We start from the raw sequence: 27279 nt of genomic DNA, 5'->3' as shown, positions 1-27279 counted from the left end.
GGAAGGGAGTGGTGAAGGAGGAGAAGGTAGTGGCAGAAAGGCTTAACATGTTCTTCTCGTCTGTATTTACTAACGAAAACACGTCCAACATGCCGGAACCTGAGCAATTCTTCAACGGAAGTCAAGCAGAAAAATTAACATTCATAGGGATGGGGGGAGACATGGGAGAGGGGGGACATGATTGAGACATTTAAGTACATCACAGGACGTGTCGAGGTGGAAGATGACATTTTCTTTCCCAAAGGACCCTCGGCCACAAGAGGACATCCGCTCAAACTCAGAGGAGGGAAATTTAATGGCGACACCAGGAAGTACTTCTTCACGGAAAGAGTGATAGATCGCTGGAACAAGCTTCCGGTGCAAGTGGTTGAGGCCACCAGCGTACCTGACTTTAAGAATAAATGGGACACCTACGTAGGATCACTACGAAGATCAAGTTAAAGAATGGGGTCATTAGCACACAGACTAAATTGGGTGGGTCAGTAGAGTGGGCAGACTTGATGGGCTGTAGCCCTTTTCTGCCGTCATCTTTCTATGTTTCTATGTTTCTATAGAAGTGAGCATTGAGGACGTTCGCAGGCAGATAGAAAAACTAAAAACTGACAAATCCCCGGGTCCGGATGGCATACATCCAAGGGTTCTGAAGGAATTAAAGGAGGTGATAGCGGAACTACTGCAGCAAATTTGCAACTTATCCCTAAAAAACAGGCGAGATCCCGGAGGATTGGAAGATAGCCAACGTTACGCCCATCTTTAAAAAGGGATCAAGAGGTGATCCGGGAAACTACAGGCCAGTGAGCCTGACTTCAGTTCCTGGGAAAATGGCAGAAGCACTGATAAAAGAAATCATTGATCAACATTTTGAAAAGTACGAACTTCTGATAGCCAGCCAGCATGGTTTCTGCAAGGGACGATCATGCCAAACAAACTTATTGCACTTCTTCGAAGGGATTAACAAACAGATGGACAAAGGAGACCCCATTGACATCATATATCTAGATTTCCAAAAAGCCTTTGACAAGGTGCCCCATGAACGTCTACTCCGGAAACTAAAGAACCATGGGGTGGAAGGAGACGTACATAGATGGATCAGAAACTGGTTGGAGGGTAGAAAACAAAGGGTAGGAGTGAAGGGCCACTACTCCGACTGGAGGAGGGTCACGAGTGGTGTCCCGCAGGGCTCGGTGCTTGGGCCGCTACTATTTAATATCTTCATAAATGATCTAGAAACAGGGACGAAGTGCGAGATAATAAAATTTGCGGACGACACTAAAGTATTTAATGGAGCTCGGACTACAGAGGAATGTGAAGAATTGCAAAGGAACTTGAACAAACTAGAAGATTGGGCGACGAGATGGCAGATGAAGTTCAACATTGAGAAATGTAAGGTATTACATGTGGGGAGCAGAAACTCGAGGTACAACTATATAATGGGAGGGATATTATTGAATAAGAGTACCCAGGAAAGGGACTTGGGGGTATTGGTGGACATGACAATGAAGCCAACGGCACAGTGTGCAGCGGCCGCTAAGAGAGCGAATAGAATGCTTGGTATAATCAAAAAAGGTATTACAGCCAGAACGAAAGAGGTTATCCTGCCGTTGTATCGGGCAATGGTGCGCCTGCATTTGGAGTACTGCATCCAATATTGGTCGCCGTAACTTAAGAAGGATATGGTGTTAGTCGAGGGGGTTCAGAGGAGAGCGACGCGTCTGATAAAAGGGATGGAAAACCTGTCATTTGCTGAGAGATTGGAGAAGCTGGGTCTCTTTTCCCTGGAGAAGAGGAGACTTAGAGGGGATATGATAGAGACTTACAAAATCATGAAGGGCATAGAGAGAGTAGAGAGGGACAGATTCTTCAAACTTTCGAATAATAAAAGAACAAGAGGGCACTCGGAAAAGTTGATAGGAGACAGATTCAAAACAAATACTAGGAAGTTCTTTTTTTACCCAACGTGTGGTGGACACCTGGAATGCACTTCCAGAGGATGTGATTGGGCAGAGTACGGTACTGGGGTTCAAGAAAGGATTGGACAAATTCCTACTGGAAAAGAGGATAGAGGGGTATAGATAGAAGATTACTGCACAGGTCCTGGACCTGCTGGGCCACCGCGTGAGCGGACTGCTGGGCACGATGGACCTCGGGTCTGACCCAGCAGAGGCATTTCTTATGTTCTTATGTTCTTATTATCTGATTCTCTCTCTTGTTGGATATTAGTTATCAAAAAAAAAATTATGACTATGAAACTGGCAAATCCTTTTGAAGGATGTAACACGATTTTTGTTCCTGGGGAGTAAGGCCCATATTCTATAAACGGCGCCCAGAACCTAACTTAAGTGCAAAATGCTGTTTAAAAAAAAAGTAGCCTACCAGCACCTATAAAAGGAGCCTGCGTCAGGCTACAGTGTCGCTTTATGGTGCCTGATGCCACTGTAAGCGCGGCTAACACTGGAACTGGGGTTAGGCTTCATAAAGTGCCTCCGTAGCTGCGATTCATGTGAAAGGTAGGCGCCAGAAATGTAGGCCTTGAAAACCTTTCATGAAGCCACGATTCTAAAAATGATTCCGGTGTGTGATTGACACGCAGTCAGCGGCCATTTTTTAGGTGGCTACTGATACCGGTGCCATTTGTAGAATCTGGCCCTAAGTGTAATTTCCTAATTGATTATATCTAAAAAAATATATAGAAAATGTCTGTTATTTCCGTAAAACTTTGCTTTTGAGACCAGGATAGTTAAATGTTGCAATTTACCTATTTAAAACATTAAAAATGCTGAATTTCTATCTTTTTATTCTCGTAACATCATAGAAAGCAACATATGAATCACAACTAACATGTATTTATGTTGAAGTTATACAAAATGACCCCAGAAGATTTAGAAGTGAGTAGTATTTTGAGATTTGTGATTATATTGTAAGTCACTTTCATGAATCAGCCCCCAGATGTAGTCTCCCATCATTTTCTCATTATATTGTACTTGGTAGCAAAGTCCAGTATATCTTGGTGGAAGTGCTCACCTTGCTCCTCTGAGTATGCTCCCATGTTCTCCTTGAATGTCTCAAGATGAGCATCAAGGACGTGGACTGTGAGAGACATCCTACAGCCCATCTTACTGTAATTCTTTACCGGATTCTCAATCAACTCCATGAAGTTTTTGGCCTTGTGATTGCCCAGGAAGCCCAGAACCACTGTGACAAAGCTGTTCCAAGCTGCTTTCTCCTTCAAAGTTAGCTTCGTGGAAAATTCCTTGCACTCCAGGATCTTTTTTATCTGTGGTCCGACTAAAACTACAGGTTTGAACTTTGCCTCAGATAGATTGGAAAAGATGTCTTGAAGGTACCTGAAGGCTGCTGACTCCTTATTTAGAGCTCTGACAAACTTTCATTAGGTCCAATTTGATGTGCAGTGGTGGCATCAGCACCTTCTGGGAGTCCACATTTGATGTTATTTCACCCCACAGAGAACTTGGTCTGCTATGGCCAGTCTCTGCTGTCCCAAAGGCAGAACTAGCAGGGAAACTTGGTAAATCGCTTTGGAGACTTATTAGGAATGCCACAATTTTGAAGTCCCCGATCACCTGCCAGCTGTAGTCATCATACTTCAAGGTGCCTGGTAAGATCTTGATGCTGTTGTAATCCTCTCTGCAATGCACTGAATGAGCCAGTAGAAGAGACGAGTAGTTGTTCCCGTTATGGAGCAGAACAGCATTGATGCTCCTGGATGAGCTATCAATGAAGATATGCCACTCTTATGGGTTAACAGACAATTCGATTGCCTCAAACAGATTGGTCACATTGTAGCATAGCCTATCTTGATTGGTGAAGAAGGTGGGAAAGGTTGGTGATGCTTCCTCTGATCTGTGACTTGCACACTTTCATCTAACAAGTTCCACTGCTTGAACCTAGACATCAAAAGGGCCCCTAGGTTTGCTCAACTTGGAATCAATCTGAAATGTTCTGCAATAAAGGTAAATTGTCCTGGTCACAAAAAGCAATATTTGAGAGGGAATGATAGCCATTGTCTATACTTTTGTAGCATAGGCAATTAAGAAAGAACACTTTATTACCCAAAAACAAAAATATTTTGCTTACATATTGATGCTTTGGGAGAGTAAGATGATTTTTCATAGAAATTTAAATTATGCTTTTCCATGACCTATAAACAGATTAAAAATATATGCCATGTGAGAGAAAGTGAGAGAATAAAAAGTGTGAAAACATTTTGTTACTGTACTTGAGAACTAAACAAGTAGAGAAACTGTGAAAATTTGAAACTCCTTCGGAAGATTGCTCTGCTTTTGGAAACATTTTGGGAAACCATAGAGATAAAACTAGAAGAATTTTAGATTAATGGTGCTGTTTATTTTATCTAGCCTAGCTATTTAAACAGTAAATATCAAAGATGACCAGGAATGAGGAGCACTGTCAGTTACCAAGACAAGAAGACCTTCAAGCAGTATTCTGGAAAAGCTGATTGGAGCATTCCTGTTGCAGAGCTATCTAGAAGTAAATAGATCTTGCATTCTCTACAGATAGAGAAGTTTCAGCAAATAATAGTGGAGCCCATGTGGGATGTGGCCTTACTAGACCTGGTGCTTACGAATGGGGAGAGTATTTCTGATGCTATAGTGGGTGATTATTTGGCATCTAGTGATCATTGAATGTTATGCTTCTATATTAAGACACTAGTCTTTAAGCCTGTTACATTAATGGGTGCTAGAGTAGATGTCTGTCTGTCTGGTTTTTTTTTTTTCTTTGTCTCTCTCTCCTTGCACGCTGCCTGTCTGTCATTTTTTCTGTCTGTGAATCTCCCTGTGTCCTTAGTGCCCTCAGTGCCTCCTTCCTCCCCTCACCCCCCTCTGATGCCAGCCTGCCTCCCATCCCCCTTCCATTGAACCCCCCCCCCCTCGATGCCAGCCTGCCTGCCTCCCATCCCCCTGAGCAGCATGTTTCCATGGAAACCACCCTACCCCCGATGCCAGCATGCCTGCCTGCTTTTGAAACCCCCCACCCCCCTCCGATGCCAGCCTGCCTGCCTCCCATTCCCCTTTCATTGAAACCCCCCCACGCCAGCCTACCTGCTCCCATCCTCCTGAGCAGCATGTTTCCATGGAAACCACCCCCGATGCCATCCTGCCTGCCTGCCTTCCATTGAACCCCCCCACCACCCCCTCTGATGCCAGCCTGCTTGCCTCCCATCCCCCTTCCACTGAAACCCCCCCACCCCACCCCTGATGCCAGTCTGCCTGCCTGCCTCCCATCCCCCTGAGCAGCATGTTTCCATGGAAACCACCCCCGATGCCATCCTGCCTGCCTGCCTTCCATTGAACCCCCCACCCCCCCTCCGATGCCAGCCTGCCTGACTCCCATCCCCCTTCCACTGAATCCCCACCCCCCGATGCCCCTAATGCTGCAGTTTCGGAAACACATCCATTTATGTGCCAAACGGCATCCCTTCCTCCCATATGCACTTTATGCCCCAATTAGGAATTACTTTCCGCAGTCTGCACAGTAGTTTTTGTGAGACTCTGGCAAAATGATTTATCGGACCCAACCTCTAGTGGTGGAGATGAGAAGAAAGACTAAAACATCACCAGAGATCACCTGGAAGAGAATGGCTGGGGAAGGAAAACAGATCTAATGTGGCATCACTTTTCGCTCCGGAGCATTTCTTTCCCCCCCCCCTCCCCCCCGAGCACACTCTGTTTTGTTCCAGGAGGGGGACTCTTATTTTGAAGGCACTGGCTAGCGAAGACTCTTCCGAAGGACTGCATTGCCGCCTGGGACCGGGACTGCCAGTGCATGTTTGTCTGGGTTGGAGCCGCGCGATCGGGATTTAAGGATACACGTCCGCACAGCCAGCGACTGCTGTCTTTCTGCCTCTGCCGGCAGGGACCGCCAGGGCCTGGGTGCAGCGGGGAGGGGGGTCTTGCCTGGCCAGGGCCGGCCGAATCCCGGGCCTGCTCTCCTTCCCCTAAGTCCCGGTCCCTCATGCCGCGCCATCTAGCGCATGCGCACTCGTGCTGCCATATCCCGACAGATCAGGGATCAGGGAACACATGGCGCGAGTGCTCATGCGCGCGTAGCGTTTTATTATTATAGATTGGAATTTTAGGGAAAGGCTGTATTTGTAATGAGATGGCTTTTAATAGATATTGAATAAATATTTTTGATTGAAAAGGCATATATCTGTACAAATTGTTAATTTGGGATATCCTTGTTGAGCAGGTGTTGCAGTCACCCTTGCTTATATCCCAAGTCATTTTGCATTATGGCAAATGCAGATCCATGGCTGATATCCAAATTTGCAGCCAGTTGAGACACCATTAGACATCAATCTTCTCTAATCAAGGCATCCACCCTGTGCAATGTTGATAGGTGACCTGAACGACCTTCGTCGGTTACATTTGTTTTACCTACTCATAAACCTTTTGTTGATTTGTGGTGCTATGTCCATACTGAGTCAATATCCGATGGTGAATTTCTATAGGCTTTTTTTCCCTCTGCCCAAAGAAAGAACACTGCTGCATGTTGTTCTTTGGTGCACTCTTGCAATGGAGCATCCATGTTTTCTGACCTCGTGGCTGTGACATGACTAAAGGCCAAATGCTGCACTGTGCATGGACGAACTATCCAACAGGCAATGTACAAGTACATATGTTGCATTTCGCTAACTTTGTTTCCGTCATCACGTAATTTAACAATTGCCTTTAATTTTTGATTTGCCCTCATATATTGGATTAGTGTAGTTAGTGTGGTGAGAATAACATAGAAAAGAATGGGAAATAGTATAGGCCCCACAGAATAGAAAAAAACCAAAATCTGTAAAGATTCATTGGTATGTTAGTTGTTAAATCTCTATTTGAGCAGAGTCTTCCTTCTGTAACTGATGAATTGTTAAATGTTTAAGGGGAAAAGAGAAGTATAATGCTGGTTTTGTGTGAATGGAAATAACTGCCAAGAACAGATAAAAGAAACCCCTAGAGTAGTGTAATCGTGCAAGCAACTGGAAGGCCTGGACTCCTTATAAAATACAAATAGCAGGTAATGAAAAGTTCAAAAGGAAAGCGTTATTGCTATACCAAAAAGGTAAACATAAACAGGCTTGTTTCTTCACTGATTCTGCACTCTCAACAAAAATCTCTCAAACACAATTCTTATACTCTATCTAGAGAATGACAAGGGGACAAATTTTTCCCCGTCCCTGTGGGAACTCATTTTCCCATCCCATCCCTGTGAGTTATTTTCCTGTCCCTGCTCCATTCCTGCAAGCTTTGTCCTCATCTGCACAAGCCTCAAATACTTTAGAATCATAAGTGTTCGAGGTTTGTGCGGTTAGGGCAGAGCTTACAGGAACGGGACAGGGGCAGCGACAAAACTCACGGGGACGGGGAAATTGAGTTCCTGAAAGGACAGAGGCAAATTTGTCCCTGTGTCATTCTCTAGCTCTGTCCTCGACAGGTTTCACATTTATACTATTTTTCCTTATAAATTAGGGCTTCTGTTGCTTGTCCCAGGTTAAAACAGTCACTTCTCAGTCTCTCAACTTAGGTTCCAAGGAATGTCTCCTATTTTGTTGAAACCTCATCTTCATACAAACTCAGGGTCGCAATGGGGCTCATTTTCAAAACAGAAAGACATTCAAAAAGTGGCATAAAATATGTTAGTACTGGACCAAATGGACAGTTGTCTTGTAAAACCATCCAAATCGCTATTTTTGAAACGGATTTTCTAAACGGATTTCTGTACTGTTCATCCGCAGTTTGTCTAAATCTCAAGGGGGTGTGTTAGAGAGATGTTTTGGGTGGGACTGAAGTGGGCTTATGACTTGGATTTTTTTTTTTTTGCCATACTCAAACATTTTAGAAAACATCCAGGGCACAATTTGGAGGTTTGGCGCTAGACCTATTTTTAAAGCGATGCTATGGCCAGTTCTATGGGAGCAGCAAGCAGGACTCCGGAGTAGCCTGGTAGGCAGTGCAGTGGACTCCAGAGAGAGGGACCCAGGCCCATATCTCACTCTAACAACTATACTTGTGGTGTAGAGTGTGAGCCCACCAAAACCAACCCAAAATCTATTGACCATCATATAGGTGACACCTGCAGATATAAGGGTTATTGGGGTAGAGTATAGTTAAGAACATAAGAATAGCCTTACTGGGTCAGACCAAAGGTCCATCAAGCTCAGGAGCCTGTTCTGACGGTGGCCAATCCAGGTTTATGTTTCTTTATTTATATTCACAATTTGATATACCACTCCCACATTTTACTGACCTAAGCAGTTTACAATGTAACAGTTAAAACAGGAACTCCATAGAACATATTCAAATAGGAAAGGTAGAGATAGAGAAAGATAAAAGATATATACATATCCTAACAAGTAATCATTACAGGTGAAAACAAAACAAAAACAAAAATTACTTTAAAAATAAAGTAAATTTAAGCAAATTAGAAATTGAAAAATAAGGCTCAGTCCTCTGCAAGGCAGGACACAATGGCCGAGATGAAGGTGAGGTAGAAGAGGTCCCTAGTACCTGGCCAAAACGCAAGGAGTATCAACATTTCATGCTACCAATCCAGGGCAAGCAGTGGCTTCCCCCATGTCTTTCTCAATACCAAACTAGTATGGACTTTTCCTTCAGGAAATTATCCAAACCTTTCTTAAAATCAGCTACGCTATCCACTCTTACTACAACCTCTGGCAATGCATTCCAGAGCTTAACTAATTCTCTGAGTGAAAAAATATTTCCTCTTATTGGTTTTAAAAGTATTTCCCTGAAACTTTGACAAGTGTCCCCTAGTCTTTGTAATTTTTAACGGAGTGAAAAATTGATGCGCTTGTTGTACCCATTCTACTCCACTCAGGATTTTGTAGATTTCAATCATATCTCCCCTCAGCTGTCTCTTTTCCAAGCTGACGAGCCCTAACCTTTTTAGTCTTTCCTCATACGAAGAGTTCCATCCCGTTTATCATCTTGGTTGTTCTTCTTTGAACCTTTTTTAGTGCCGCTATATCTTTCTTGAGATAAGGAGACCAGAATGGAAAGCAATACTGAGGTCACACCATGAAGCAATACAGAGGCATTATAACATGCTTAGTCTTGTTAACCATCCCTTTTTAAATAATTCCTAGCATTCTGTTTGATTTTTTGGCCGCCGCCACTGCACATTGGGTGGAAGGTTTCATCGTATTGTCTACAATGACACCCAGATCCTTTTCTTGGGTGCTAACCCCAAGGTGGATCCTAGCATGCAGTAACTTTGATTTGGGCTATTTTTCCCAATGTGGATCCAGTAGATTTTGGAGCTCTCACCTTACATTGTAAGTGGGTTATGGTGAGATGTGTACCTGGGACATTTGATGTGAAGTTCACTGCATTGCTCCCTAAGGTGCCCTACTCCTCTGCTTAGATGTCTGTAAGATAAGCCTACTAAAAATACTGACCTTTCCTAAGTCCCAATGGCTTTTTCCTGCGTCTTTTCATTTGGACATTTTCTTTTTGGAAAATGGTAAAAAAGAATAAACACACTAAGGGTGAACAAGTATAGAAAGGTCATTTATGAAAAAAATAAGATAGACATTTTACAGTTTCAAAAATGACCATTTTCTTTACTCGATTTTTGGGTGTACTTCACAAAATGCCCAAACTCAGACTGAGCCATCATATTAGAAATGCCCCTCTATGTCTACTGAAGGCCACCTCATTTCTCCAGATCATCCCCAGGTACTACAGCCAAGAAGATACGCTGGAAAAATCCTTGCCCTGAGGACCTCCCTTCAGAGAGCTCTTGCCTTGGAGTCTTATACAGGGAAACCTCTTGCTTCGGGACCTCACTGGTTCTACAGTGTCTCAGAGCATTTTCAATTCCTTCATTCTGAGCCTTGCAATGCATCTCTGACTTAGGACCTGCTCTGGAAGTTTAGTGCCCCCTGATATTAGGCAGCTAAAATTTGCTCTCATGGAGGAAGTGTGTATCCCTTTACCATTTACTTCCTCACAGGTGGTTTGTATTTTAGCACAAAAGATGAGTATGTTCTAATCTAAAACAATGCTTCAGTCAAAAAGGATATGTTTTGATTGCTTGACAAAAATATTCAACATTAAGTATCTTTATGTTGGAAACGTATGTGAGCCCTTCATTCAGTAACTGGTAGCATCTCCAAGGGAAGCAATAACTGTTTTCCATAACTGTTGATCACCCTTCAGGAATTCTGGCCAATTCTTCAATTTAGAATTGTTTCAACTCTTTGACATTTGAGGACTTTCTTGCCTGAAGTTTCAATAAGATTAGGTTGGAACTTTCACTTGGCCAAACCAAAACATGAAATCTCTACAGCCATTCCATAGAGTAGATGCACTTGAATGCTTAGGATTGTCATTTGCTATGTGACCCATGTTTTGATCTGCTTCATCTCATGGATGAATGGATAGCCTGGCAAGTAAGAAGGGGCCGATCAGGCAGGTTCATTGGAAACAAAACAGAGATTGGAAGGATTCAATGGGGGGAGGAGGAAGAGAAGGTAATATGCATGCAGTGTGTGTGCTGAATAAACTAAGGCCTGTCTATCCATGGCCTATATGCTGACCACTAATTCCTACACATTTGGGCTCGTACTGTATCTAGGACAGAAATACGTGCTCAACCAGCACTAATAAGTATTGTGGTGGGATATTGAGAATAGAGGCCATGTGCTGGTCTTGACCTGAGCATGAGCCACCAGAAATTTTCCTTGCCATATCTCATAGATGAGAAACACTGTCTTAGAGAAATGAAGGTTTTCTTTCTCAGGGCCTGAACGCATCACCTGTATACAGTGATGATCTTCAGAGGTGGAGGGAGAGAAGAAATACAAGGTGATCTGATGGGGATTATTACATCAAGAAAATGCTCAGCCTTGGAGAAATCTTTTCTTCCAGAACTGAGCTTGAAAGAAGACTTCAATTGCTCATCTGATCATTCTAGGGACGAGGACAAGTTATGTTGTTTCACTTTCTTCTGCAAGCAGGGGGAAACTTGAATTGCTCACGTGATTATTCTAGGGAGAGAAAAAGTTACACTGTTTTTTGATTTGGCTGCGATCTCATAAAAAAATCTTTTGAGGTTTAGTAACACTGCTGATCAAATCCTATGGGACTCTCTTTCACTAGCCTTACTAACAGAATTCCCTTGTTTTCACTGACAGTGCTAACCCAAATTTATGGGTATCCCTAGAAGAGCCTAAAATTCACGACACTGAGGAATTTGAGGACTTGTTTTCCAAAGCTGCTTTTCAGGAAAAGAGGAAACTGCTGTCGGAGTCATATGAAAAAAAAGTCAAAGCCAAAAAGGTAACTTTATTATTTCTGTATGCCAGAAGTGTGCCTAAATGAAGACTGCTTTATGTAGAGAGACTCCTGCAGTCATGTAACAGAGTAGCTGAGGCACCTTCAGTCTTTTAGTGAACTTTGTAGACCACTTGTAGGCACTCGGGGAGTGCCTGTAGATACAGCGAGTGATCATTCACCCCTAGTAAAACAGAAAACATTCACAGACTCACATTTTATCTTAAGCAAGTGCTTGGTGAAGCACATAGCAAACACATAGCAATCCTGAAGCAAGTCCTCACAGAGAGGCCTGCCATCCTGCAATAAGCACTTCCAAGTCCAACTGTTTTTTATATATTGTAGCGGAGCCGGTACCTGCGTCCTCAGTAACCCCGGCTCTGCTCACTTCAACGAGGCCCTCACGTGCTTCCTGCAAGTAGGAAGTCCTGCTGGAACAGCCTTGTCAACACTGGAACTATAATGGTTATCAAAGAAAAATCAAATCTTGGTTCAAAAATAAAGTCATTTATTGTGGCATGTATGAGTCTATGCACAACTGGACCTGGCTCCACAAGTAACAATGATAGTCCAGCAACAAAACAAAGCAAAACAGAGCTCAAATCAAAAGAGCTCAGTTACCACCTTAATTCAGGTAAGTAAAATATCTCATAGTCCCAAAATCATTGTTATTAGTTGGTCTAAGTAAATGTCCACAAATGTTGCGGCCTTCAAGCTTCACCAAGCCTTCAGCAATAAAGCCAGCCCTTTTGATAGAGCTATATGCAAGCCTGTGGTTCTGCTGGCTTGCTCCCAATCAGCTTAGCTAAGCTGATGTGGGGGGGAGGGGAGTAAGTGAATCCACCTTTTTAAACTTTTCTGTAAAACAGAATGCCACGAATGGCTCCACTAACCCACCCAAATGGTAAGTGGATTCTCCCCAAGGTTCCTTACTTCCCTCAGGTATCTTAACCCATTCAAAACCTAGTTCAAAAACTTCAGTTATTCAGTCAATCAGCACTTGAACAAAACAAACGTTTTTTTTTTCTTTCCCTGTTCCAAATGAACACAGCAGTAGCAGCCTCATTATATTCTCAAGGCAGCTTGCCTTGAGCAACCCCTCCTTAGCTTAACCCTGCTATAATATAGACTGCACAGACCTGCCACTTAACTCCAGTCCATGCCGCAATCTTCAGGCAGTCCTTCCGTCTGTGTCCAGTCCATGGGTTCAAGTACTGGCTGCTGACTGGTTCCAAGGTCAGTATCAGCCTCAGTCATTTCAATATCCTGGGGCTGCAGTGCTCCATCAGGAGAGTCCTCTCCTGTAGCTGGCCCAGGAAAGACTGATCTTTTCCTTCTGAGGGCAGCCTCTAAATTGCACAACTTCCCACGCCCTGTTCTCAGAGGGGGAGGAGTTAGTTGCACTGCCTTCTTAGGTTTACCCGCATTCTTGCTTATTACCCTCAGCTGGGGACTAGCAGAGGGAGAGGTGTGTCTCAGAGGCTGTTCCAAGCTGTTCCTCTTAACAACCTCCACTCCCTGCAACTGGATTTTTTTAGACTTAAAGGGGCAGTCAGTAGTTTCCTTCTTACTGTTCACTACCCTATCTCTTCCATTAGTGCTCTGTATGAAAGGGGTGACCTTAGTCTTATCACGGCCATGCCCGAGTCCAGCTTTAGGGCTAGGGTCGTGACAATATATATATATTAGTCTTTAAGCCCGTTACATTAACGGGTGCTAGAGATTCCTCGGCTTCCTCCCCCTCCCTTTCCCCTTCCCGTCCCGTCAACCCCCTTATTTCCCTTTGCACAGTCTCCCTGCTTCATCCGCTCCTTCTCCTACGCGGGCCACCGGAGCAGAGGGGGCTGCCAGCCTGGGCCGGCGGAGAGGAGCTAGGCGGCTGGAGGAGTAGCAGCAGCCGCTGCCGATTGCAGCCTCCGTCCCGCCTTCGCCTCCCTGGATTTGCTAGAGCGGCCTGCAAGGTTCGCTACAGTGGCTTGCGAACCTGAGCAGGCCGCTTTGAAGAGGACCGGCAGTGGGAGGGAGGAGTCGCTGGCACACGCGCTAGTGCAGGCGCCGTGAGCACTGGCACAGAAGCACAGCTCACGCCACCAGGACTCACAGATTTTCAACAGCGCATGCACGCTTAGCCTTTTATTATTATGGAGATATATATATATAAACTGGACCTTACTTAAAAAATAGTGAAGAACTCTGACTTAGTATATTGGATAAAAGTAACCACAGTGATTTGTCTTTACCTACTTTCACATGCATATGCCTTGGGCCATTTTATAAGTGCCTACCTGAGCAAATAAAATGATATTCTGCATGTTCAGAGCCTAAAAAAATTGATTCCAAAAGATCTGCAGTCTCACAGCAAGTATTGTGGTCATTTTACTAAGCTACGGTAAGCACTAACGCATGCTTACCGCAGGTTAAAATCAACTACCATGGGGTGCGCTCGGGCATTCCATAGTAGTTTTGGCATCTGCACACATTTACCACACACTAATCAGCGCAGCTGTATCGCCCTGTACTAACCGATTAGCACACGGTTAGCACATGAACCCTTGGGCCCACATGTTTAATGGAAAGATTAGCATGTTAAAAAAACACATATCCTTACACCAACTAGAATATAGGACAAAACCAAAAAAAGACTAATTCTGGTGGAGAAAAGACATCAGTTCGCATAAAGGACGGGAAAGAAAACAAACATTTCCATTCACAAAGTGATTCCTCTCATGTCATACAAAAATACTGGAGATGGAAGAAAGACATCGCGGGTTTAAAAAAAACAACAAAAAAACTCCACGAAAGTCATACAGACAACTAATGTAAGCCCGCTGTACGATAGGAGAGGAATCGCTTTGGGAACAAAGGTGTTTGTTTTCTTTCCCATCCTTTGTGCAACATTGAGGTATTTTTTTCCACCACAATTGCACTGGCTTTTACAAAACCATGGTAGAACTTTTTACCATGGGTTGGTGAGGTAAATTCTGTGATGCTCATAGGAAATAAATGAGTATCAGCGCATTTACTTTGTCGGCCCACAGTAAAAAGCTCTACCGTGATTTAGTAAAAGGAGCCCTTAGTCGTTTTGGGTTTTTGTTCTACATCCTAGTTGGTGGATAAAAATTATGTTTTTTTATATTCACATAATTTTTATTGAGCTGTTCAAAACATCCAAACAGAACTTAACTGATTCTTGCATGGTACAGGTCAGATTATGAAAAGTACAATACAATGCTCAACCCCTCCAATCTCTTCCCCTCCCCCCCCCCAACTTCAAAATTCAGATACAATATGTGTAAATATCAAACTACCATGTAAAGTATAAAGTCCTAAGGCATTCAGCCATTTCAGATACAACTGTGAGTAACAGTGGCCAGCATTGTCCAAAAAGGCTCCCATGTAGTCTGAAAGCACACTCCACGTCGGGATGAAAAGTCAAATATTTCCTTCCGCTCCCAGGCTACAACATAGAGCATTTGAGTACACCATAATTGCCAGGAAGGAGCATCAGTGTCCAGCAATTTAATCAGAATGCACAAGATTTTAAACTCCATCCTACTTAAGTGTTTTTTTTACTTTGTCATATATTGGAGAGGATTAGCATGTAGCCATTGCACATATGGAAAATATAGCCTTGCTAAATTTGGCTTCAGCACATGGGCTTGCTAATCATAGCAGAGGCCACTTTTTAGTGTGGCTTTGAAAAAGGGCCCCATAGTGGCTGTGGAAGGTTTATGCTTCTGTTAAGAAATGTTCACCTTTTGTTGCCTTGTAGGCTGGAAATAAAATGCATTGACTCTATACATCCTATCCTACATCTGTCAATTGAAACTGATGTAGAAATCCTTAGGAAATGAAGTAGATAAATACCATGGGCCAGCTCAGTTGGATAAGTGTCCAACCTGCGTACTTGTGTAACGAGCTTAAATACTTGAACTTCTGGTATAACCAATCGCCTTCAAAAGCACATATCAAGTGAATTGCACCCCCCTCCCCTCCAATATTAAATTGTACTGATTCAAATTATAGAATAATTTCAACAGTTCCTGTTGACTCCTACAAGCACATCTAGTAAGAAAGTTTGTGACAACCTCCTTTGAACATACTTAAGCTGCTTGCTTCATTGTAATAGGGGAGAATAAATGGAAGATAACTACCTATTCTGATAACGAGCAAAGGATATTGAGATCTTAGAGGACTTTGTAAAAGTTGATTGCTTATTGCTTCTGCCATTGATGACTATCTCCACAAATGTTACTGTCCCACCCATTTTCTAAATAAGACTTTTATGTGAATAAGTTGGTTCAGAATAGAAATCCCGGAATAGTCTGGCTCACTGACTGAGTGGTGAGTGTGCAGTGTGTGTGGAAATTTCAATGCTCTAGCCTCAACCAAAGAAAATGTTGCCAGCAACATTGTTTGATTATTGGTATAATCAAGTCTTGACAATGAATGTGACTATCTACAACCGAAATTATAAAACCACACAGCTTTGGTCACCTTGTTGGTCAAACTGGGTGGACCATGCAGATCTTTATCTGCTATTTACTACGGGGTCAATAATCAGAACGATTTAACTGGCCAGAATTGGCCGCTGACCTGTCAAATCGCTCGTTCGAGGCTATCCTCTAATTTTCAGTGGCACTTAACTGGTTATCGCCTCTGAAATTTAGCAGTTAGGGGCTGATTCTATAAGTGGTGCCTACCGTGTGTCAATCACTGACAGGCGCCGCTTCCAGAATCCCAAGAACCCTAAGCACTGGAAATGTAGGTCAGGATTTCACAGGCCTACATTTCCGGCACCTAGGGTCCCATCAGAATTGCAGCCAGTGGCACATAGTGACTCCAAAGTCCAGCACTGCCCTTGACCACGCCCATTTCTAGGCTTTGGCATCACTATGCACTGCTAGCCGCCAGGGAACTAGGTGCTGGTCCTGGAGGCTGCATAGTGGCACCTTCTTTTTTTGTAATTACTTTTTAATTGGTTTTAAATGATGAAATCAGTTACTGCATTGTTTAGCACCAATTAAAACAATTAAGTGGTGGTAGAATGCCAACCACCACCTAATCTTTGGCGTCCTCTGGGCAACCTGCAATAGAATTTTATTTGCAAACTTGGCTATATCAGGATTACTTTTTACTCAATTATCTGTGACAAATTAAAGGTGCACTGTTGTAAGTTCTCAATTTCATACATTTGTATTGGAGCAGGTTTTCAGTTCATACCAACAAAAAACCAGTACTGTGGAGTGGGCTACGTCCCTAGGATGGTCCTGATCACCACAGTGATGGACCAAGGAACCACAAAAAGTACGAAATGTTCAAGAGCAAAAAGTGTGGAACCAGATCCTGGACTTCCAAGAGTTAAAATTGGAATAGTTTATTGATGCCTTTACCAAATACAGTATCACAAAAATATGTATATATTAAAAAATAATAAAAGCCAAATGCAATTGCTGTATTCTAGTGATCTGACCCTACACAGGCCGTGTTTTGGCAGTATTCTGCCTTCCTCATGGGTCCTTTGAAATAAAATAAACAAAATAAAAAACATGAAAAGGGTTGGTCACATACACTTTCAGTTCATATACACTTTCTCTCTCTCTCTCGCTCACTTGCTCTCTCTCTCTCTCTCTCTTGCTGTTTTGATTTTTTTTTTTTTGTATGCTTCATCCATATTTTTGCGTATTTTTTTTATTGCAACATGAACCTGAGCTCCATCAGCTTTTCTTGTTTTGTACACTGTTGCATATAGGCCTAACTTTTCAAAGTCCCAGGGGTATATATGCAAAAGAACTTCTTTCTGTCTTTATTCTAGGTCATCAAACTACTGGATGGCAAGCGATCACAAGCTGTAGGGATCCTAATCTCCAGTTTACATTTGGATATGAAAGACATCCAGAAAGGTGAGTACCTGCTCTGCATGTACCACCTCTCTCCTCTCCCTTTCTTTTAGCTGTTGTTTATCAGTTTTGTCTGAAAATATTAGATTTCACTCTAGAAGAGGAGCAGTCTGCCTGTTTAAAATCAGGTCCAATTAATTTTAATTGAAATGAGAAGCTTCCGTGTCCTCCAAATTTTCATATATAGTAGTCTCATAGTTTATTTAATTTATTATACCACTTGGTTTATACAAGAACACGGTGGTAAACCAACCCATGAAGAATATAACTTTGGGATTTTGGGGCAGACCCACTGAAAAGACATCAGTAATATTGCAACCTGGCCTAATTTGAAGGAATTTTTATCAGACTGAATAATTCACTTTCTCCTAGTACAGTTGTTGAACCCTTAGCTGTGCTGGATTAATACTCGGGCGAGTGTGCTTGTGAGTTATCAGTCATTTTCAAAAATTTAGCTTTACTAAAAGCAAAATGGATTGAATTGGGATAAAATTGTTAACACCTAGAACTTTGAGCAACATTGCTTGAAGCAGAGCTAGAAGGGGTGACTGGGACCTAAAATTGAGGGAGAGAAGTTTCCCTGGAATGCAAATCTCTACCCCAGTGCTAGGTGGTTGTGGAGGTTGAACCAGAAACGTAGCTGGATCTCAGTTTTAGGATGGGCCTGGGGGTGGACTAAGAGGCCTGACCCACTCATTTCCATTCTGTCCCCTCCACCTCATCAAAACAATAAAAATATTTTGGCTGGTGCAGATCCCTGGGCCCCGCCAGCTGAAGAGTCCTTTCTGAAGTCCCAAGCAAATTCAACCTCCTGGCAGTTAACAGTGTGTTTCCATCTGCCAACACTAGTACCCCCCAGCCACATACTCAGTTTATCCGGCATCCCTCATGCATGCATTCGCAGGGGTTCCAAGTGAACTGAGCATGTGCGGGAGGAAGGGGGAATATTAGCGTTGGCAGTTGAACATGCATGGATAATGGATCTGCTTGGGACTTCGTAAAGGATTCTTCGGCTGGCAGTGCCTGGGGATCGCCACCAGCTACATTAACATTGCACGTTGCCACTGGGTGGGCCTGTGGCTACGCCAATGAGTTGAATAGGATCCCTCCGTCACAGAGAACTGAGGAGCTAGTCACAGAAAGTTCTTACAGCCAGAAGTCTCGGGTAGCGATAGGTTGGTGTGGAAAAGATGCTCCAGAACTAGAGAATGACACAGATACCCATTCCCTTGGAAAACTGTGGTAAAACCACAGGAACAGGGAAGACTTTGGCCCGTTTACCATGGGTAGGGGAGCAAGGATTTTCACCACCCGCAGGAGCGGTAAAAAGCCTTGCTCCCATGGTAAAAAAAAAATGTGATTGTCGTAAGTTCACCCCTCTGTGCTGCCTTCCCCACCTCCCCTGCGCTATCAGTACCTTACTGTAGGACTGGAGCTTCAGTGACCAAAGAAAGAATTGCAGACCTGCTCCAGGACCTTCCTTCGGCCTGGTCCCTCCTTCTAATGTAACTTCCAAACTGAACTTGCCATATTTAAAATAACCTTGTCTAGTTTCTTTGTCATTGCTAAGTAATAGTTACACTCTTTCTTTCAGGTTTATGCTTTTTGAATAAGCTACTGTGTGTCTTTAAAACAATTGTGACTTTGTAGAATATGCCAATACTTTGTCAGTTTTCTTTATATCTATGGATAAATTTGAAAACTTCAATGTACCTACTGTTTTTCATTTGTATTAATTTATTCCTACTGGCCTGCTTTGCCTTGTTATACCCTTCTCCAGTGCATTTTTTTAGGGTATACCCTGTTTTGAAATCTAGATGACATCTATGGCCTTTTCTTTGAAATCAGTAAAGTCTAAGAAGCTGCAAAAACTGCCTATGACGAATTAAGTTTGATTTCTTATGTGGAAGTTTGTATAATGTAAAAGTTTGGCTTTATCCATAGGTGTTCTCTAAATAGCAGTCATCAAGCCATAATTGGGCCTCACCTAACCCTGACTGCAAGCGAACCCAGATTTTGAGTATTAGATTTAGCTGTTTAGTGAAACCTATGGTACTAAATGTAGCCTTTCATACAGGCACATTTTTGGTCTTCGCTTGAGCTGGTTAAGTCCTTACTTAGGGACCCTATTACTAAGCTGCAGTAAGCACTAGCATTTGCTTACCTCAGATTAAAAAGACGTTACCTCGGAGAGTGCTCAGGCTAAGAAATAGAAATTATTTTTTTGGCATGGGGGGGGGGTGAATTTGGAAGTGAAGAGTTGGTATGCCCTGTGATTATTGGGTAGCACAGGTAAATCGGTGCATACTGCCCAATTAGTACGGGAGCTCTTACCGCCTTCAAAATAGATGGCAAGAAGGGCTCATGTACTAACGAACACACACTAATTTTGACTTTAATGCATGGCCAATAACTGTAAAACAGAAATTGTGGGGCATTTTAGAGCCATGCTGAAAGTAGCATCAGAACGCAGGAAACCCACACGTTAATAACAATGTAAGCCACTCTAGCACAGCTTAGTAAAATGGCCTCTTAGTTTACTAGATCCCTTTAAATATTTATTTCAATCTGCATTAATAAAAATGCACTGCTTTTTTCTAATGTATATCTTTGTACCTCAATATTTTTTTTTTCAGCTGCTTGATTGATTGATTTATTTATTTGCAGCTGTTTTAAATTTGGATGATTCTATAGTTGACCTAGAGACACTGGAAGCCCTGTATGAGAATGTAAGTACATCGGCCAAGTCAAGGAAAACTTTCATTGTAGAACACCAGAGAGCAGCGAATCCGATCATTGGATTATCTGGCATACCCTCACTTTTATTGGATTTGAAATTGGTTTGGTGGAGAGGAGTTTACATCTGACCATTAGAGCTATGTCGTTCCTGGAGAGTGCATCATCAGTCTGCGACTGAGGGAAAGTAGAACCACTCTCATCACTGACATCATTGGAGGGGGCCAGTTAGGAGGTGCTGCAGAGGGTCAGAGAAGAATCCATCTTACCTGCTCTATGGCAGGGCTAAATTAACACTATATTGGGTCCTGGACAAATATATATTTGTAGCCCTCTCAGTTTTCTTCTTTTCTCACTCTACCCTAGATCTTATTCATGACCCCCCTCCCTCCTCCCAACATTTCACCTCTCTAGAAGCAGCAGGGAAAAATGCAGTGCCTAGCTGTGGGCATCCGCTATAATAATACCCTTAGCGCGCATACGCACTTCAATCCCCATGTTCCTGTGCCTCAGTGGTGCCATGTCCCCGCATGCTCAGTAGGAGCCTGCGCATGTTTCCCCAGCAATGTTCCTGCCTGAGAGGAAAGATTGCTGCGGGAACAAAACCTCGGCAGCCAGTCGGGCTCTCCACCTCCGGCTTCAACTTTAAACATAGGCAGCGACAAACTGCAGTGCCCTAACGCCGCCGTACCAACCTATTGCCTCACTGAGGGGCCCCATCTCGGTAACCGAGGGAACCTGCTGCCGAGATGGCGGAGGAATAGAGAGCATAGTGTCGGCCTCCTCCTCCATCGCTGACGCCTACACCCATTCTGTCAAACCCACGGAGCTGTGCGGCCGCGGGGCATTTGCTAGGCCGGCCCACTTTGATAATGCGAGTCGGGCCGTCCTAGCAAAAGCCCCGAGGATGCATGGCCTAGCAGATGCTGAACAGGGAGAAGGGGTACTACTGGACAGGAGAAAGCAGTGAAGGGGTGCTGTTGGACAGGGGGGAGGTAAAAGGAAGGGAAAAGGCCTACTGCTGGACATGGGGAGCAGGAAAGGGGTGCTACTGGACAGGGGTGAGGTAAAAGGAAGGGAGCAGGGCTACTGCTGGACAGGTGGAGCAGGGAAGGGGTGCTGCTGGACAGGGGGGAGATAAATGTAAGGGAGAAGTGAAGACAGACAGGGGAAGAGAGACAGAAAAAAAAAAGACAGACAAATGGGGCATAGAGAGAGAAATAAAGAAAGAAAGACAGACAGGGGCTAGAGAGTGAGACAGAAAGAGGGCAGGAAGAGAGAAATAAAGACAAACATACAGAAAGAAAGAAAAAAAGAAAGACATGCCTAAGTCTACACATATATTCTAGCACCCATAATGGGCTAAACAACAAGTGTCGTCATAAGAACCATAAGTATTGCCAGAAGACCATTGAAATTTGACTCTTGATAAAGGCAGTTCCTGCCGAAACACTGTCAGTGTCGAGTCAACTATTGCAGCTATCAATAAAGTTTCTCCTGATTGACCCATGCTTGAGCTGATGACATTTCTCTCCCTCATGACTCCTGTGTTTGCTCGCATTGCACTGGTTCACATTAACGCCATCTGCCATTTGTATGCCCAGTCTTGCAATTTTGCACAATCCTCTTGCAATCTAACAACTTTGAATAACTTTGTGTCATCAGCAAATTAATTACCTCACTAGTTAGTCCCATTTATAGATTATTAATACATATGTTAAAAAGCAGCAGTACTAGCACAGACCCCTGGGGACCCCCACTATCTACCTTTTTTATTGAGAATACTTCCTAGGTTCTGTTATAGAATACTAATATTTAGGTGCTTGCTTATTTGAAGTAATTGACCGTCCTTTATACTCCAGGATGTACATTACGATCATTGCAAGAAAATAGATCGGTTCTGCCAGGTGGGAAATTACTCGTTATATAGCACCTGGTCTTTGGAATCATCTTTCAAACCATATTTGCTCTGAAGTAAATTTTAAGGCTTTTAAGACATTATTGAAGATCCATTTATTTCTATTAGCTTTCGGTATAGGCTCTTTTCTGATTGATCATATTCATTGATTGAGAAGTTATCAGGCATTCCTTAAACACTTTGAAATAATGGTTTACAACTTGTATGATTTGTGTTTCTTTTAGTGCTGTCCTATTTTTAATGGTGTTCTTATCTTTATTTTATTGAATTTTTATTATTATGCAAACCGCTGCGAATTGTTGTAAGATTTGGCGGGATTTCAAATTTTAATAAACATAACCATTATCACACTTTAGTATGTAGCTTTAAGTTTAGGGAAGATGTCCTCTGTATTCAGTTTCCAGCTGTGAGCAATAGGAGACAAATTGTCATCATACTTTAAATATGAATATCTTTCATCTTCTAGACAAATGTTTGTAGTTTTACCATTTTCTTCTCCTCATCTCTAATAGTTTCATTTTAGCAATGGACAAAAAAAGGGAAGGACCAAAAAGTATCATGTTTTTCTTGTATTGCAGAGGGGCCAGAAAGAAGAGTTGGAAATGATAAAGAAGCATCATCAGACCTCAAAGGAAGAGGAGAGGAAACTTTTGGATAAACCAGAGCAGTAAGAGCTTTAGGGCGGCCATATCCACATTTCTAATATGAACAGGCATCGCAGAGCAAAAGGCCAATTTTCAGCTGCCTAAGTGACTACATGCTACCCATAGGGACCAATATTCAGTAAAGTAGTTGGTGATAAAATTAATTAGATATCTTTATCCAGTTATTTTGATTCCATTTTGTATGGGGGGGGGAGCAAATCTGTAAAATAGGTGCTAACAATTATGCAACTATTCTATTCATAAGTGTTTAAAATAATGTAAGCACTATTTTGTAGATACTTAATTACTGGCCAGGACTCCCAACTTACATACATTACCATACCATACTATATTGTTTCTTATACTCTGCATTTGTCAACTGGGAATCATTGCAGCTTACATAAGATTAATAAGGTTAGCAACATAGATATTATGAATCATGGCGAGACCATAATGAAAACCGATGCGTTTTTAGCACCTTCCTAAATTGAAGATAGGAGGAGGTCTGACATATGCAGGTTGGGAAGCAGTTTAAAATTTTGGGGCCTTGAAACTTGGAAGGTGGATTCAAAGAGTGATTTCCTCCAATGCATGGGTCCTCAATTAAACAGCTTTGTGGACTGTTGTTACTTATGGGTGAAGTCGAGCAGAGATTTTAGCTTGGTCCTACTTGGTCCGCATGAAGGGCCGCACAAAGGGCCCATCAGCAGGGCCCGCCAACGGTGCAGGTCTGCCTAATATGCAGCCCTTTAAAGCAGTGGTTCCCAAACCTGTCCTGGAGGACCACCAGGCCAGTCGCGTTTTCAGGATAGTTCTAATGAATATGCGTGGAGCAGATTTGCATGCAGGGCACCTCCATTATATGCAGATCTCTCTCATGCATATTCATTAGGGCTATCCTGAAAACCCGACTGGCCTTGTGGTCCTCCAAGACAGGGATGGGAACCACTGCTTTAAAGGACTGCTTAATCAGGTCCAGGAGGTAGTAGGTGGGGCCTTATTTCAGCTGAGAATATTCAGGTGGAGAGAGGAGGGGCAATCAACTGACTCCCTTCCTCCTCTCTCTGCTGGAATCGGAATGGCCGGTGGTTTTTTACATTATGCACTTATATCCCGCAATATCCCAGCAAAGTTCAATGTGGTTACAAATAAAGAGGCTGGGCAATACTCCAAGAATTACAATTTAAACAAGTGTAAAATATTTAACAAAGTTTAAAAAGGTATGTTTTCAACGCTTTCCTAAAAGCGTTATAATTGTCTAACTTCTTGATACTTGATGGAAGAGAATGCCACCATTTGGTCGATTGATAGGAAAATAAACCATTAAATACAGTTTTGTATCTGACATTTCTAGGGCTTGGATATAGTAATAATAGTGGAAGTCAATATGAATAATCCCCATTTCTGTGAGTGAGATTATCTAAATTAATAGCTTAATTTTATATCCCGTCATACCTTTTCAGTTCAAGATGGTGTATAACAAGAGGTGCTGTAAGGACAGCGAAGTAATATCAATTAGATTTGGGAAGGGGTAGATAGACAGTTATGTGATGGGGTGGCATAGGGTAGGAGGAAGGAACGTGTAAGATGAGGTAGATGTAGCACAGATTTGGGGGGGATCAGGTGAACTGAAAAAAAAAGATTTTTCATGGCTAGTTCCAACGATAAAATTACAGATAAAACTCTTTATTTAAGAGGACAAGAATATCCAATAGTCTCATCTCTTAAAATTTTAGGAGTTATACTTGACCGCCATCTAACCCTGGGGGAACATACCGATATGCTTGTTAAGAAATGTTTCTTTGCATTATGGAAATTGTGTTCCATTAAAAAATACTTTGACCCTACTTCTTTTAGATTACTAGTTCAAGCATTAATCTTATCTATTCTTGACTACTGCAATATAATCTATTTGGGAGCTTATAAAACCGTTTTAGGAAGATTAAGGTTAATCCAAAATACAGCGGTCTGTTTAATTTTCAGATTAAAAAATCAGGAACATGTCAGCCCTTATTATCATCAGCTGCACTGGTTGCCAATGGAAGCAAGAGTACTTTTCAAATTTGCTTGTATTTGCTATAAGATGTTAATTGGATTAGCTCCGTTATATCTCTTCTCTCATTTTGAATTGTACTGTTTGACTAGGTCTACTCGGCGTACTGACTTATTCACTTTTCCTAATCCCCAAAATTGCCATTATATAAAATATTTTGATTGATCTTTGGCTTATCAAGCAGGTAAAGTTCAAGTATGGTTAGACAATCTGATTCAACAATCTGCATCTTATTGCACCTTTAGAAAACTGGTCAAGACCTATTTGTTTAAAATATTTGTTACTTGATTGATGACTGTCATAGTTTCTTACTGTATTTTTTATTATTGAAATATTGTACTGCCTTTCTGTGTGCTTTGTATAATCACTGGAATGTTCAGCCCTCTTTATTCTGTGAACCGCCTAGAACATTTTGGGTATTGGAGGTATAGAAAAATAAAGCTATTATTATTATTAACTTGTTGAATAGGTGGGTTTTTAGTGATTTTCTGAAAGAGTGGTATGTTAGAGAGTTCAGGATTAGGTCACTTAAGGTGGTGTTCCAGATCCCTGCTTGAAAGGAGAATATCCTGTTGAGGAATCCTTTGAATTTGCATCCTTTGGGAAAAGGAAATGAGAACAGTAATGTTCTGCATGAAAAGTGAGTTTGTCCTGCAGGGTGAGGTGTTTCAGGAGGTAGGTGGGAGCAGAGCCAAAAAGAGTTTTGAAGCAGAAGCAACCAAATTTGAAGATTATTCTGGTCTCAATAGGTAGCCAGTGAAGTTTCTTGTAGTATGGGGTGATGTGGTCAGATTTTTTTCAAGCCAAAGATAAGTGGTTTTTGTGTGCATAGTTTCCATAGTAGGTGGAAGTATTTTTATTTTTTTTTTAATTAGGATGTTGGTGTGGGCTTCGAATGTCAGTTGTTGGTCTAGGGAGACTCCTAGGATTTTTTTTTTTAAATCTTTATTTATTATCAATTAATTACAGACAAAGAATTAACTTTGAAAAGAAAATTAGAAAAAATATCATCGATATCATTGAAACACAAACTTTCCACAAACTTAATATATAGTCCACAATAGGGAGAACAAAGTAAGTAAATAAACCCTTCCAGGAAAAAGGGGAACAAATATAAATGTTTAAAGAATAGAGCAGTTAACCTCGGCTAATATTAACAGACGTGAATAAACCTGTACTTCCTAAGGGGCATCGAAAATCCCTTTCCCTTCTAGGAAAAATCGCAGCTGTTCTGGTTCAAAGAAAATATACTTATTTTGTTGGTAATTTATAAGACATTTACAGGGAAACCTCAACTGAAAAGAAGCTCCCAAAGAAATAACCTTAGATCTATATTGAATAAATTCCTTCCTTCGAATCTGAGTCCATCGTGAAACATCAGGAAAAATATAAATTTTTCCCCCCAAATAGAAATTCTGCTTCAAATTAAAATATAATTTCAAAATCATGTCCTTATCTTGAAGAAAAACAAAAGATACTATCAAAGTAGCACGACCCAGAATTTCAATTTCAGATGATTCCAGTAGCTCAGAGATTTCTAACTGTTCTTGTTCTTCCTCTTCTTTCTTTTCCATCATAGTTCTTTTAAGGAAATAAAGTTTTTGTATAGGAGGGATATTAGACTCTGGAATTTTCAATATGGAAGTCAAAAAATTTTTAAAGATCTCTCTTGTAGTCATAAGTTTTGGTATAGGAAAATTCAGTAGCCTTAAATTCAGGCTCCTATATTGATTTTCAAGATTTTCAATTTTCCGTAGATAAAAAGTTTTATCTGTAACTTGTTGTTTATTAAAAGTCTTGACTTCCAGCATAGTTTGTTCAATCTCCCCAATTTTCTGGTTTTGCAGTTGAACCTGAGATTCCAATTGATTAATTTTCAATGGGAGCCCAAGTGTTAAAGAAATAACGTTGCTACATACCAAATGAAGATTTTCAATTGCTGTCCAAAGAGAGTCCATGGTTACCACCGGTGGTCTGAGAAGCGGCTTGAGTTGGGTCAGCTGAGACAGATCTTGCTCCAGCCGCTGAACTCCATTGCGGCTTATGTCTCCTCCCGACTCCCCACCGCTCTCATTCGGTGCTCCTCCCTCAGTCGGCTTCAACAAAGTTGGAATTGTTGAAGAAATCGCCTCCAAACCTGCTAGCTGCAGCGAATCCTCCCTCCCTTCTATTCCCAGGGAGCCCTCTGATCGGTAGATCGACGCAGCCGCGTTTCCAGGCACTGGGGGAGGGTCAGGTCCAGCTGGGCTCAGCGAAAAAACGCTGTCTAAGCTGAGCCTTTCCTGCGGCTCTGCAGCAGATAAGCCCGTCGCCAAGGGGACTGTAAATGAAGTCATTACAGTCTGTCGCGGTGTGGATGTTACAGACAGAGGTAGAGGGTTAATCCTCTGCCTTCCCCTTCTTTTTGGCATTGAAAAAGAATAAAGAAAAAAACGTAGTAAGTAAAAAATACACTCGCCAAATCAGGAGCTCACAAAAACGCGTCCTGCTCTGTCGCCATCTTAGTTTGTTCTCCCTCCTAGGATTTTAATGGTGGGGTTAATTGGGAAATTTTTTTTTTCCATTTAAGTTGACTTGTTTGTTGGGGAGGTGAGCAGTAGTGGCTCGTGGCCAGTAGGGGGTGATGTTTATGGGACGGTAATGGAATGGATATCAGAATATGATGGTGCAGTATTAAGTGCTTGCTTTTCGTATGATTCTG

The 27279-nt window shown here is 42.2% G+C and overlaps 1 protein-coding gene across 3 annotated transcripts in view; it reads left to right on the top strand.

The window, feature by feature from the left end:
* Nucleotides 1-27279, top strand: part of FMN1 (formin 1) — a 119532-nt gene that overhangs the window by 44738 nt on the left and 47515 nt on the right. For all 3 annotated transcript variants that reach the window (XR_004540101.1, XM_033951595.1, XM_033951596.1), the window contains exons 5-8: nucleotides 11189-11333; nucleotides 17143-17230; nucleotides 19895-19956; nucleotides 22460-22548. Coding sequence is in view for 2 of the 3 variants with exons in the window: in XM_033951595.1 (XP_033807486.1) it covers nucleotides 11189-11333; nucleotides 17143-17230; nucleotides 19895-19956; nucleotides 22460-22548 (384 nt within the window). In the remaining variant the exon portion in view is untranslated. The remainder of the gene's footprint in view (nucleotides 1-11188; nucleotides 11334-17142; nucleotides 17231-19894; nucleotides 19957-22459; nucleotides 22549-27279) is intronic.

This window comes from Geotrypetes seraphini, chromosome 7 (genome assembly GCF_902459505.1).
Source record: "Geotrypetes seraphini chromosome 7, aGeoSer1.1, whole genome shotgun sequence".
NCBI lineage: Eukaryota > Metazoa > Chordata > Amphibia > Gymnophiona > Dermophiidae > Geotrypetes > Geotrypetes seraphini.
Note: the sequence above shows the minus strand (reverse complement) of the source record. Positions and strands in the feature narration are given on the sequence as shown.